This window comes from Gossypium arboreum, chromosome 12 (genome assembly GCF_025698485.1).
Source record: "Gossypium arboreum isolate Shixiya-1 chromosome 12, ASM2569848v2, whole genome shotgun sequence".
Classification (NCBI taxonomy): Eukaryota; Viridiplantae; Streptophyta; class Magnoliopsida; order Malvales; family Malvaceae; genus Gossypium; species Gossypium arboreum.
The window spans coordinates 2,085,393-2,099,688 of record NC_069081.1 but is presented as its reverse complement, the minus strand read 5'-3'; the positions used below and the strand labels follow the sequence as shown (position 1 = coordinate 2,099,688).

At 33.6% G+C, this 14,296-nt stretch overlaps 1 protein-coding gene across 1 annotated transcript; it reads right to left on the bottom strand.

Moving 5' to 3' along the window:
• Positions 1–6,246: 6,246 nt before the first annotated feature.
• Positions 6,247–14,257, bottom strand: LOC108478377 (uncharacterized). Its single transcript, XM_053022450.1, has 14 exons — positions 13,447–14,257; positions 12,928–13,004; positions 12,507–12,665; positions 11,851–12,064; positions 11,261–11,347; positions 11,039–11,178; positions 10,454–10,534; positions 9,403–9,467; positions 8,818–8,993; positions 8,297–8,427; positions 8,117–8,204; positions 7,389–7,602; positions 7,184–7,290; positions 6,247–7,061 (listed from the first exon to the last, which is right to left on the bottom strand). The coding sequence occupies exons 1-14, from the start codon at positions 13,615–13,617 to the stop codon at positions 6,597–6,599; spliced, it is 2,175 nt and encodes a 724-aa protein (XP_052878410.1). The 5' UTR covers positions 13,618–14,257; the 3' UTR covers positions 6,247–6,596.
• Between the last annotated feature and the right edge of the window lie 39 nt (positions 14,258–14,296).

Here is a 14,296-nt window from a genome sequence, read left to right as displayed (position 1 = left end):
TATACAATTCTACTTTTTAATTTAAAATTTGCTTCCATATTATATATAACCATATAAAATTTTGATCGAAAAGTTAGCATATTAACTATTTGAACTAATTAATTATATTATAAAAATATAGAAACCAAATTATATTAGAAACTTATTATACGTCAATAACTTGAGACTCAAATCTTAGAAAAGATCCGAGCCTTCGACTCATGACCCAACCACGAAAGGACAACAAGGCAAACTAGATCACTAGGCAAGGCTACAAACCCAGCTCACAAGAACCTTGCGCAAGCTTATAGAGCAGGATCATAGGTATAGCTCACAGAACCAGCTCGTAAAATAAAATTACAAACCCAACTCGTAGGGACCTAGGGAAGGTTGTAGTCTCGCTTCGCATGTACCCAAAGAACTCGCAAGAAGTGTCATGTGCTCCACAAACCACCCAGAAACATGTCCACTAGGTATGGAGCTCGCCCAAAATGCAAGTCTCAGGGGCAGAAAGGACTGTGTGCTTCATAGACACATGCCTAGCAAACCTGGAGTTCGCAGTGAATGTCAATACTGGAGGCAACAGAGTCAAGATAAAATAGTGTGGTCCTATCATGTGTCATAATAGTCTCAGTAACATGTAAAAATACCTAGACATTCTTATCAATAAGCCACAAGCAAAATATTACTCAACAAAAATAAAATATTAATATTAAATTTAAATATAATAAAGAGATTAAAGCTTAAATTTAATTATTTATCTATAATAAAAAATAGCATGCTAACTGAATCTAACTTTCTTTTATATATAGCCAATTTTCAATAAAAAAATTGAACATTTATATATCATATACATATACAAAATACGGTTAGTCATTTCGTAACTAATAGCATGTCACTATAAAAATTCTAGTAAAATCAAATTTTTATATTTTATTTTAATCTTCTATAATAATTTTTATTTATAACAATAACAATCATATTTATGAAATATATTTTTAATTAAATTAGTTTTTTTATAATAACATATTGTCAAAAGAGAGAGAGAGGAAGTGCAAATGAAATGGCAAGAAGATATTGGAACATAAATTTGGAAGAGATGTTGGAAGCAGGAGTTCATTTTGGTCATGGTACTAGGAAATGGAATCCTAGAATGGCGCCATATATCTCTCGCAAAATGTAAGGGTATTCATATTACAAATCGACTAGAACCGCTCGTTTTTATCGAAGCTTGTGATTTAGTTTTGATGCAGCAAGTAAGGAAAACAATTCTTAATTGTTGGTACCAAAAATAAAGCCGCTGATTCGGTGGTGCGGGCTGCAATAAGGGCTCGGTGTCATTATGTTAATAAAAAATGGCTCGGTGGTATGTTAACAAATTGGCCCACTACAGAAACGAGGCTTCATAAGTTCAGGGACTTGAGAACAGAACAAAAGACAGGGAAAATGTACCATTAAAATGTACCATTAACGAATTTTCAGACGCGGATACATACGGATCCTTATCATACTGAAACAACTGCCGTTATTAGTATTAAACCAATATCGGTTCATACAAGCTAAATCTTCTAATCGATAATTGGGCCAAAGAAAGAACTTTAATTTAATTAGTTTCTTTTTATCACTATCAAGATGTTTGTTTTAGTCAAAACTTGACCACGCTTTTTTACATTATTTAAAAATACGCATTTCTATGCATACCATTTTTATCCCTGGAATTGAAAGAAATTCGAATTCGCAATTCTCGCCGGTGGTTAGGGGATAAAATATTTTCATGAAATTCTTGGATCTTGTTCGTGAAATTGATAAAAATCAATATTTTTTATGTATTTTTCTAATTTCTATGTGTATTAAATTACTATAGTCTGATATATTTCCTTCATTTTATTTGTTGAGCTACCAAGGACGTAATAACCCCTAAAGAAGCTAGAGCAAGGCCTAATTGAAAATGAATCGAATTATTGATTGTGTCATAAAGACCCTTATGCCCCGTCCCAATCGTCCTCCGGAGGAATATGTGCTTCTAAAAGATTTTTTTATCTGTGACCAATTCGAAGTTAGTTCTATACATGTGACCCGCTATTAGGAAAAGAATTGCAATAGCTAAATGATGGTGTGCAATATCACCAACCATAAACTTTGCGTTTGTGGATGGAATCCCGAGAAGGGTTAGAATGGCGTTCTCGATCCTTGGGATGTACCAAATAAATGACTACTTGAATCGGGTTTTGAGCATAAAGAATTGAAATAGAAATGAATGGAATAATTAGTTCTAGTTATTAAATATAAATAATTAGTTCTAGCTATTATACTATAAAAAAAATAATTAATTTCATTTTCATTTTTAATAATGAATAAATTCAATTTTCATTTTTATTTTTTAAGTTATTATGGTTATATAGGATAGTCTAATAAAAGGATAAGAATAAAAATGAAATTAAAGAAAAAACGATGCAACCCATAGAAATGAAATCCAGATCATAATGAGAGACTCATTTCTTTTGTTTTCATTCATAAAGACAGAAGCTAAGACGAAAAAAAGAATCAACCCTTCGAGTATTCCACCAAATTGCAAAATTGTGCTCAATTTCATATGTGGCAATTCCGCCAAGATCTCTTCGTTAGTTGGGGGAAGAATCCACACGAATCGGATTTTTTGAGGAACATATCGAGAGAGAATTGGATTTGGTTAGACAATGTATGGTTGGTAAACAGGGATCGATTTTTTAGCAATGTACGGAAAGTGGTGGGTTTTGACATCCACAGCTGATCATGTCCTTCAAGTCGCACGTTGCTTTCTACCACATCGTTTCAAACGAAGTTTTACCATAACATTCCTCTAGTTTGGAGCATTGATTCAATTATGGAATCATGAATAGTCATTGGTTCAGTCGATACATAGTAATCTATCTATACTTTCTATATGAAATCAATTTCCTTCTATATGCTATATGAAATAAATAAATAATTTAGGAAGAAAAAGCCTCAATAAGAATTCAAACTACCCCATATTGTATGATTGTCTGAATGCAATATTTTTTATTTTTAAACTTTTATTATACTTTTCTATTCTAATTAAACTTTTCGATTCTAATAAAAAAATAAAAATAAAGAATATCATTAATAATAATATTACGAAAATACTAATAATATCACGAATATTATAAATAACACAAATAAACTAATCTTTTTGAATCTACCGTACATCTTCAAATAACCCGATAGATCAAATAACTCGGTAAAATAGATCCAGCAATCTCACAGTTGTTCGAGTGCCAATCTTAAGAAATCATTAAAAATCAAAAGCAAAAATCACATTTTCTCCAATACTTGACTGTTAGAAAGAAGGTTATTAAAAACAAAAAAAGAACAATTTAGATTCGGATATGGTTATTCTGATATATAAATAGAGTATGCTCTCTATTTCGTCTATGTCGTAGGGTTAAAACCAAAAAATATTTGTTGCGTTCCCGATGTTTCCTTACGTTATCGATAAAACCTTCTCGTAAAAGTATTTTAACAATGTTTTCAGTGATGTTAGTAGATCCTATTTGAATCGTTCCTTTTCTATTCATATCAACATTTCGTATAGAGGTTATTATGTCGACAATAGTGTCCTTACCCATGGTAAACTAAAATTTTGTTGCTCCGAATTTTGATATAACCAACGTGGTCTTTTTTTTACTTAGTAAAGGTATATCGTGAGACACAATCTACTAATTAATCTATGCCATTTAAATACTCTAAATACTCTAACTATACTTGGGTCTCGTCTTATAATACCTCGGGAGCTAATGAAACTATTTTAGTGAAATTTAACTGTCTCAATTCGAGCGATCGCACCAAAAATTCGAGTTCCTTTTGGATTTCCTTCTTGATCAATGACAACGGCAGCATTGTCATCATATCGTATTATCATCCCGTTGTCGAGTTTGAGTTCTTTACGAGTACGTACAATTACAGCTCTGATCACTTCTGATCTTTCTAGAGGTGTATTTGGTACTGCTTCCTTGATCACAGCAACAATACAATAATAAAATAAACAAACCAAATCCTATTTATTATATTAATTCTATAATTTGAATTTTCAAAATAGGATTTTATAAATAGAGATAGGGATAGGATTCTTTTAGAAATATTAGAAATAAGGAATAAAGAAATCATGGATAAATCCAAGCGACTCTTTCTTAAATCCAAGCGATCTTTTCAGATGGCGTTTGCCCCGATCCAATCGGGGATCGAATTGATTATAGAAACATGAGTTTAATTAGTCGATTTATTAGTGAACAAGGAAAAATATTATCTAGGCGAGTAAATAGATTGACCTTAAAACAACAACGATTAATTACTATTGCTATAAAACAAGCTCGTATTTTATCTTCGTTACCCTTTCTTAATAATGAGAAACAGTTTGAAAGAAGTGAGTCGACCACTAGAACTATCGCTCTTAGAACCGAAATAAATAGGCTTACCCTTCAAAAGAATCGAATCCGGTTGGGGAAGAAAAAATCTTTTTTTATTGAGCGTCTTCGCTCATCTTGTTTTGATGACCTTATCGAATCGAATTTTTATCATATTAATTTCTACTCTACCTTCCCGAGTTCATTCTCGAGGAACCCCATTTCATTTAAAGCATTTCGTTGGATTCCTTCCGATCTCCTTATTTTCTAATCTCGTTGGAAATCATATAAAGACAATTCCTATTTGAGATAGCTATTTGTGCAAGTATTTTACGATTCGTAAGCAAGCTGTTTCTTTATGCAGTTGTGTATTAATCGACTATAACTATAGGATACCCCCACTCCACAATTTCTGCATTTATTCGAGTGATCCACAAGCACGAAAATCCCTTTTTTCCTATCTCTATCCCGATGAGCCGAAACCAAAGCTCTTATTCTTTGTTGAGTAATAGTTCGAGTAAGTCTTGAATGAGCCCCAAAGCTTGATGCAAATAAACTAATTTTTTATTTAAATGAAAATAATATTTAATGAGTGAAATTAAATATATTAGTTCAACAAACTATAAAGTTCCTTAATTAAATATTTTAGTATGAATTTGGAGCATCATAAATGTATAAAATAAAATATGCATAAAAATAAAATGCATGTTTAATTTTGTTGATTTGATTCCTATTTTCTTTATTTTTGAACATAATTCTCAATTTCTTTATTTTATTAAAATTCACGATATAAATATTATTGTAAGTTTATAACAATCATCTCTCCAAAACAACGTGATGTTATATGTGAATAATAACTACCTCTCTATAAGAAGTAAAATCTTGGTAGACAAATGAGGTTAAAATCTTGGTAGACAAATGAGGTTGCCATAGAAAAAATAATTGTCATAACAAAATTAAGATTATTATTTGATGTATTAACTATGTATTAATAATGGAGTTGTTGTTGTTTTTTATAAGAACAATGTCCTATTTATTTAATTTTTATTTTAAATATCAATTAAAGTTAAAATATTTATAAGATTAATTTTAAAAAACTCAATATTATCGGAAAAGTACTTGCATATTAATTTTAAAAAACTCAATATTATCGGAAAAGTACTTGCATTTTGTTAGTTTACCCAAAATATTAGTAAATCAATCTCTATATATGAAATGAAAGAGCAAACTGGTTATTTTGTTAAAAATTCCATCCATTTTATTTTGTTAAGTGATGATATGTTACTGTTTAGTTTAGTTGCTTAAATTAATCCTTCCACGTCAAAAATTCCATAAAGTTTACTGTCTACTAAAAATTCTATCAATTTCTTCTGTTAAAAATTTCACCTATTCTACTTGAATTAATCCCTCCACACCAGCATAATGTACATTTAGTACTGCTTGGTTGCTCCATCAACCACGTGGCATAAATAAATTTTTTAACAAAAGTACTACTCGTAAGTGGAGACAATACAATCTGAGGTCTCTATAATACCTTTTCCCAATATTACCCATTTAATTTGATGTTTTACTGATTGGATGTCGTTAAAGCACCAAACCAAATCGGTCTGATTTAATCCAAGCCAATGTTTTCAACGCTAGCAGAAGATGGCAAGTATCTTGTTTCCCCAAAACCAGAACAGTGAAGACAACTTCCAACCTCTATAAGCCAAAAACCACACCACAAAGACAGTTTCAAGAAGAGCTTTTGATTACAAAACTGGTGTGTTTGGGAATGCTTTTGCTGCCAATAAGCATTTCTAGCACCCAAACGCACCTTGAAATCTAAAAATATTCAAAAGAAACCTAGACTTGTTCAAACCCAATATTATAATGACAAAAAAAAAACATAATTAAAAAGAACAAAGAAAAGGCAGTTGCAAGGAAGCAAACATCCATAGTCGATGATTAACCTTATAATGCTAGGAATTACAAGTAAACAACATGCTGTGGCAGGCATATCCTGTGTTTCAGCTCTATGTTGTTTAGAAAGTCAATTGTAGCAAAATTGTGTACAATATTGAATGCTGCAAAATTAAGTCAAGATTCTCTTCCATTACACTCTGCATTCAGCTTGCCTCACAAACCAAACATCTTTCCGAGTTCGGTCTGAAATCAATTCTTTAGCTTCTACAATCTATCTACATGAATTGAACTTTTCGGAATTTTGTATCATGTTCAAAATTCATTGTCTTCATCATGATATTTAGGGTCCATGCTCGATCGTTTCAGTTTCTGGAAAATTTCATCCAGAGATTCAGACGAGGAAACATGGGAGGGCACTTTACTTTCTTGAGTCTGGCGTAGAGGGAGGAAGTTCTTAGCTTCTAGGTTCGTTTTGAAACTTAAAAGGCCGGACTTCATCGATTCCCATTTCGACGCTAATCCCCCAGACAGTGATGCCCTTGCACTTTCTGAGTGGCCATCATCAACTGCAATGGATGTGGATTCTTTCTCAGTTGAATTCGAGTTAGATTCTTGGTTCTTTGGCTGTTCTCTTACGCCTGAATATTTCTTGGTGAGGGCTTCTCTGCTTGTCTCTTGTTTAAACTCTTCTTTCAGAGGTTTATATTCACCCATCTTTTCAAGTTCAGCTGCACTGTTTGCTCTTGAAATTGAAGAACTCTTATCCTTGTTTACCATCTTCAAGCAGATAACCCCATAATTAAACGTTGAAAAGAAGAATAACTATGGAAGATATCCTAAAATGTAAACCAGCAAAATCATTGGCATGACAGCAAATTTAAATATAATATCATACATACTGTGTTATTGCTGCCAGGTTCGATGTCAATACTCGTGCTGCTGAAATTCCTTGCCAATGGAATGATATTTTCTCCGATTTTATACCCTTGCTCAAGCCAAGAACGCTCTGGAAAAGAAATGGAAACATATACAACATGTAGTCACAGAGGAAAAAGAAAGAAACTTGCCATTGTGCATGCTAATGAAAAATATTTTATTAGTTACCTTTCTGTAAGATAATTAGTCCTGACGTATCAAATCCATCTGTGCCATCAACTTCAATTTGTAATTTGAATAACTTCCAGTTCCCAAAATATTTGATGACACGATCAAAGAAGTTTGTCACGAGTAAGAGTATGTATACAACCATGATGAGGGGATAGATTTTATTGAATCCTTTACCAAAGAAAGGAACAGCATCATCTATGTTCCCCATTCTCTGCATATATGAAACATAATCAAATACCATAAAAGGAAAGAGTAACTCAAACCACATTTCTGCTTAGAAAAATTGGAATTTCAAGTCTCTGAGGCAAGGACTTGACAGTTTAAGGAACTAAATACTCCAGTACACAAACCAGCTATGTCACTCCGATTCTTCATTTTTCTTCAAGTACTTGTATCCAACATATATCTGGATATGTTTAATTGGATATGACCCTCCCAAGGATTCTCCAAATACATGGAAAAGCTTAGACAAGTTGAACACACCCTTTTTGGACATATCCCATGCCTGACACTCACACATGAGTCCAAGTAACATAGCATGCAATACTATCCTACTTTCATGCTTACTTTTTCATGCCTCTGCTAACGACATAAATCCCAGTTGCAGGATACAATATAAGAACCCTAAGTTATTTTGCAGAACTGGTGCATAGAATTGAAACATTACAATCATCATATGGCTGGCTGATTACAAGGAAAGTGAAATAAAGTAGAAAACTACTGACCTTCTCGAAGACTGTTTTTCCTTTACCAGGTAGATCAATAAGATTGAGAAAGTTGTATGAAATTGGTGGAGCATATCGTGCAACCATCCTGATAGACAATTAGGAATAAGCTCAATTACAAATTCTAGAAGAGAGAGGACAAACAAAAGCTGCAACGACAGAAGAAAAAGAAAGAATTACGAGCATATCATAAGCAAGCTGACTGAGCTTGTTTGTCCAGGTGTCAATGCATAGAACATCAGCATTCCAATTTTGAACAAGGAATAATAGGTGCAGACGCACATATACATCAGAGGGATGAAAGAAGTAATCTGCAAATCAACATGATCATTTGAAAACACCCAAATGTACCATTATTAACTTAAATAAAATGGGCTGATTGATTGGGCATCAAGAAGATATTTAAGGCAGATTTATCACTTGCTGCTGGTAAAAATAAGCAAATGAATAACTGATGTTATAAAGCACTAGTGTTTCCAGCTCTTAGTTTTGAATCAGAAGTTAAAAAGGCATAATAACTGTTTGCTGGTGGATTTATTCCTTGCAGAAAGGGAGAATGGGATTTAGGATAAAATGGTGCTATCAAATTGCAAACCTGATTTGTACAGTTCAATGGTTTTTTCTCATACAAGCTTGATGCTTGTGCTAAAAGCCATTTACCCATTTGAGCCTCTTTAGAGTTCAGTTTCTCAATATATTACCTGTCCAACCAGCTCCTGCCTTCCCACAGAATTTACGAGAATGGAGAAGAGAGATAAATCAACTCCACGGGGCAGTATGGTAGCCTCTGCTAAAAGTATTGCAGCTGACATGCAACCCAGAATTACAGCCAAGAGTTTTTGTAGTTGCTTTCTTAGAATACAACGCCAAACGAACTCTGTAAGGAATAACTCATCGGTTTGAATATTACCTGACTTGACAGTAAATTATAACATGCAACTTAACAAAGAACCATTACTGCAAGTTCGCAAAAGTATTCCATTTCATTACTCAGCAGTTTAAATGATTAAGCATCCCACTATGTACATGAATTGAGTTCTCAGTACTACCTCGTACATAAGGACATTTAGTCTTCGCATTCCAAACAGGAAAGGGAAAAATATAACCATCAAATATTAAAGAAGATTTATTTACTTGTTTTATTGATCTCCAGTCTGCTATAAGGAAATCATAGAAAAGCTGAAACAGAAAATTTTAAGCATCTAGGATAGGTTAAATTTAGCACCCAGAAATTCCCAGATCCTAATAAATAAATAAAAAGACAGCACCCAGAATAGGATAATCACCAGTCGTATCAAGATAAGGCCCTAGTTTTCCAGTTCGTACAGGCCTGAAGCTTGAAAGAAATTTCCTGCAACACTTAAAATTGAACTTTTGCAAACTTTTAAGAACACCATAGAAGACTTGAATAGAACATAAAAAACAGAAGAATGTACAGTAACTTCTAACTTATATATTAGATGATGATGACAAAAATAGCAACTAATAGGTTTCACCATAAATTCTTAAATGGATAATGTGAAGAATACTAGAACCTTCATTTAAATTTACTTAATTCTGACCAACATTGGCAGCTTTCAGTGGAAAATAAGATGCAACAACTCCCATTATCTGAACATTTTGAGCCTCATTAATACTCCATTGGATTCAAAGGGAACCATTTGTCGAATAAAATTTAATGAAAACTCGCTCCAACAAGTTCTTTCTTTGTAAATAAACTTGATTTTATTGTTTCATGTGGAATGTCTTTCCCTGACAAGCCTCACTGTCATATAAATCAGCTACGTGACAACCCCAATACAGATGATTGGTATCTAAAGCTGTTTCTCTACTCACTTACCAAAAATAAGCAATACCTGATCTTAACTACTCTCCCTAGCATTGAAGATTATATCCTCAAGGCTTAAAACATTGATAACGTCTTATTGAATGCCTCGGCTATTTCATGACCACTTAAATGCTTATGCATAATGGTAATAAACAAATCACAAAATGTTCAACGAACTTAAATATAATATCTATATATTCTACACTAGGAGATAGAGTATGACTTAGCAAAGCACAAAAGAAAGTTGTAAATGCACTCTCTCTGTGTAGGTAAAAGAGAGCAAATCCAAGGTAAGTTTACAGGAAATGAAGGCAGGGGAAAAAGGATTTTAACACAATTCACTTCACGCAGTTCAGCTCAGCCAAGGTATTGAACCCCGTAGCATAAGCACCTTAAGATATAACAAATGAACTCAGAATTTAAGTACAAAGTGATGCTTTACAGACCAAATCAGGGATAAAAAGGCATATAACATAATATGCATCGTTCTTTAAGTTTGAAGTACAAACCATCCAGTTGCATCACGGCGCTCATAGTTTTTGATGGTGTCTTCCAGCTCAAGAGCTTCCAAGACAAAGTTCATATATTCACTGCAGAAGTCTAAGAGTCAACTTTAATTACCACAGGAAAAGATTCAGTTAAAGCAGAGTACAGCAACAATATTCATATTTCTAAAGCTTAATGATACCAAAACCATGCTAGACAGGGAGAGTGATCTACCATCATTTGATCTCTTTCCTCAAAGCTTGGACAACTTAAAGAGTCAAAAGGGTAAAAATAGTGATAATTCTTCTAAAAGTGCAAGAATAGCAGAAATAGAGTTTGACACTGTTTTTCCTCGTGTGTAAATATTATATCAATATGCAAGTTCACATGAATTTGGACGTTTCTCCCAAGAAATGCACACATCTGGACTGTCAATTTCAAACACCACCACAAAATTTGTACAATATTGCATGAAAATTTAAACAAAGTGAGAACAATCAAAGAACAGTACTTCAATGATCAAAAAGAAAAAAAGAACAGTACTTCGTTGATCTTGACATATACTATACCACCAATAGAAAATTTTTTAACCACATTATGACATATACCTTCGATACCGACAGTATTGATCTCTAGCTATCCTAAGCCGGCGTCTGAGAGACGCCATTGATTTCTCGTCAGTATCGTAATCCATATCATTCTCCCCAAACCTTCCACCTTGGGGTTTGAAGGAAGAATCTTCCTTTAACTGCAAAACAGAAAATAAATTTGAGGATAGTACAAAAAGGGTCCATTTCGCGACTAAAGACACGTAGACAGCAATGGAGTACCATTTTCTCTAACATGCTATCAATAATATTCATATATGGTCTTAAAGGATCACGCTTTGTCATCTGACTTGATGTCGCCTGAGTAACCTAATTAAATGCACCTTCATTAGTTCTGATGGAAAAAAGAATAATAAATTGATGTTATCTATAGCAACCTGAATTTGAAAATATACCAATATCAAAGGATATGAAAATTATATCCCTAATCATAAATCCAAACAGGCAACTAGACTGCAATAACATCTTACCGTGTAAGAGTAGGGGAAAAAATTAGTCTAATCTAATGTACTACTAAATGGTGCAGGCCCAAAAAATAAGGGAATATTAAAATACTAATGGCTCCTATGGAGATGCTAACAGGAATATGACAGTAACTGAGCGTTACTAAATAAACAATATCCTTCCCTTTAGGCAATCATCAAATGTATGTGAATAGGAAAAACATTTTGATCCAACAAAGTTAAAAAAATAACTAAATAAAATAAACCACAAAAGATTTAAGAAACCCAAAGAGGAAAACAAGCTGAACATGGCCTCTATTATTTTTCCCTTGTTGCATTTACATATGGAGAAGTTATAGATGAACTTACTACAATAGCATTTGAAAATTCTTGATGAGCGCCATCAAGTTTAACAGCCATTTTAGCAACTTTGTGTGAGAGAACCTTTTGGCGGGTGCTCCAATCCGCATTCTTCCAAATGCCCTTTGGGATTTCACTAAGACCAAAGCCAAGAAGAAAGGCACCAGTAACAAGCCCAAAAGTATTGGAGCAAGCCATAGCAAAACCAAGCATGCCTCCACTCCTTCACCCCCAAAATTAAAAAAACAAATAACGGATCAATCAGTGCAAAAGATGCCATACTAGTCACCAGCCAAAACCGCAGAAGCAGGAATTTTAACAAATGCAGGAATATAAGACCAAGGTAGTAGTTAAGGACTAATAAACCCAAAAAGCAAAAGATAGCCCAGGCTCTGTGTTGGCAACTTCAGGTCTAAGGTTCAAGCCCCGGCAATGATATACCCTCCCCTAATTTGTAATGTACCAAAAAGAAAACGACGGGAATATCAAATCGCTAATCATTGTTACAACAGGCAATTGATTACCAAATAGCACTAACTTAGCACCTGAATGATGATGGTCACAACATCTACAGGAATAATTATATGCAGACAAACATGATGAGAAACAAGGATCAGTCTGAAACAAAGAAGACAGAGAATTAATTAATAGAAAAGAAAACGAACCAATTTCTGCGAAAAATAATGAATAAAATGACTCCGACAAGTCCAAGAGAACCAACGCAGAGGTAGAAGACTAAGTTTGCATGTACACTAGTCTTCAATCTTTCTGCCATGGTGAAATCTCCAGCATCTTCATAACCCTGAAGAGTAGGCACCACAACCCTGCTTAGAGAAATAATTTGATACAAATCTATGAGAATACATGCATCTTTTAACCATGAAGCTTCTAAAAATTTTATTGTAGATGGAAGCACGATAAATAACAAAAGATAACAGAAGTACAGCAATTAAAAGTAGAAGTATAAAAATATTTCCAAATACACAGAGAAGTAGCTGCAAGAACACTTGCAAAGAAGTAGGGCCGGCAAAGTAACATATAATTAGGGGGTAAAAACAGTTAGCAGATTCATTCTAGTTCACATACCATGTTAGCAGAAATGTACTCCAATAAGTCAAGCTCCAGAATAAAGATATTGCTTTGCTGGAATGACCCACCATTGTCTGCATGATGAAGAAAACAAAAGAAAATCAATCAATCAATCAATTCAAAACACATGCATAATTTGCAGGATAGAAATCAAATGCCTTGGAACTTCCTCAAATAAATTCAACCCGTACTTGGCATTTCCACGGAAGAAACCAAAATAAGCGCTTAGACTTCAAATACACTCAGGTAAAGAATGCAAAATTCCATTTCTTTTATCATCAATGTTCATTTCGTATTCAATTCCAAGCAACCAAAAGAATTACAAATTCAGCTTTAAATTTCAATTGACCAAGATCAGTAGTTTCAACAAATGAAATACACAATTTTAAATCCAATCAATAATTGAAAAGGGGAAAAGCATAACCCAAAAAACAACTCATTATAAAGAGAATACACACACACATATTTTATGTAACGGTAGATATGAATCATTTTTTAAAAAACTAAGGAAATCACCGTCCAAATATCAGCAGGAACGAGGATGATGATTGAGAAAGAACAGAACCAGGTATATCCAACGGTTAACAAGACGTAAATAGGAACAGCTGGACCCGCGAAATATCTCAGTGTGAGAATCACCATCCCCATTGTTAAAGGCAATGAGATCAAATAGAAAACCAACATCATTTTCTTTGATCCCTTCTTCCTCTCTATCTATACTTTACACTAAAGAATCTAAAATCTAATCAGATGAATAAAGAATGGGTAAATTTTCTTTTCTCATTTTCTCTTCTCCTCTTGGGGCCTCAGTGTTGTTTTTCCCGGAAACACTAGAAAAGAGAAAATAAAGGTCAATTGTGCAAAAAGCCATTTTTGTTCCCTTTTTTTGACCGTTTAATTTAATGAGAAACTAAATTAACGCAGCGATTAGCGAACAGCGGGTCAAGAGGCGCTTTTATACGATTTCTGGGGCGCTTTTTTTCCTTTTGTCCTTTTTTCTCCTTTGTATTGAATTTTTAACCAAATGCGCGCCAACTCGTTGGCTCAGCACAGCAACGAATTAACTCAGTGCTCAGTGTCTTTATACCTCTTACCTGCAAATTCAGTTGATGGAAAAGAGAGGACGTCAAGCCAACAGGTGCCTACACCAAGATTTTGATGTTAATGGACTGAAATTGATCTATTCATCTTCGTCTCAAATTTCACTAAATGCTATATACTTCTTATTGATCCCCACTTTTACATCATAACCAGTATTCAGTAGACGCTAGATCTTTTCATTGATATTGAAATATTTTGTTTCCCTTAACCAAATGTGAGTTGGAGGAGGACGATATCCACACTAATTTTTAAATTATATTAAAAT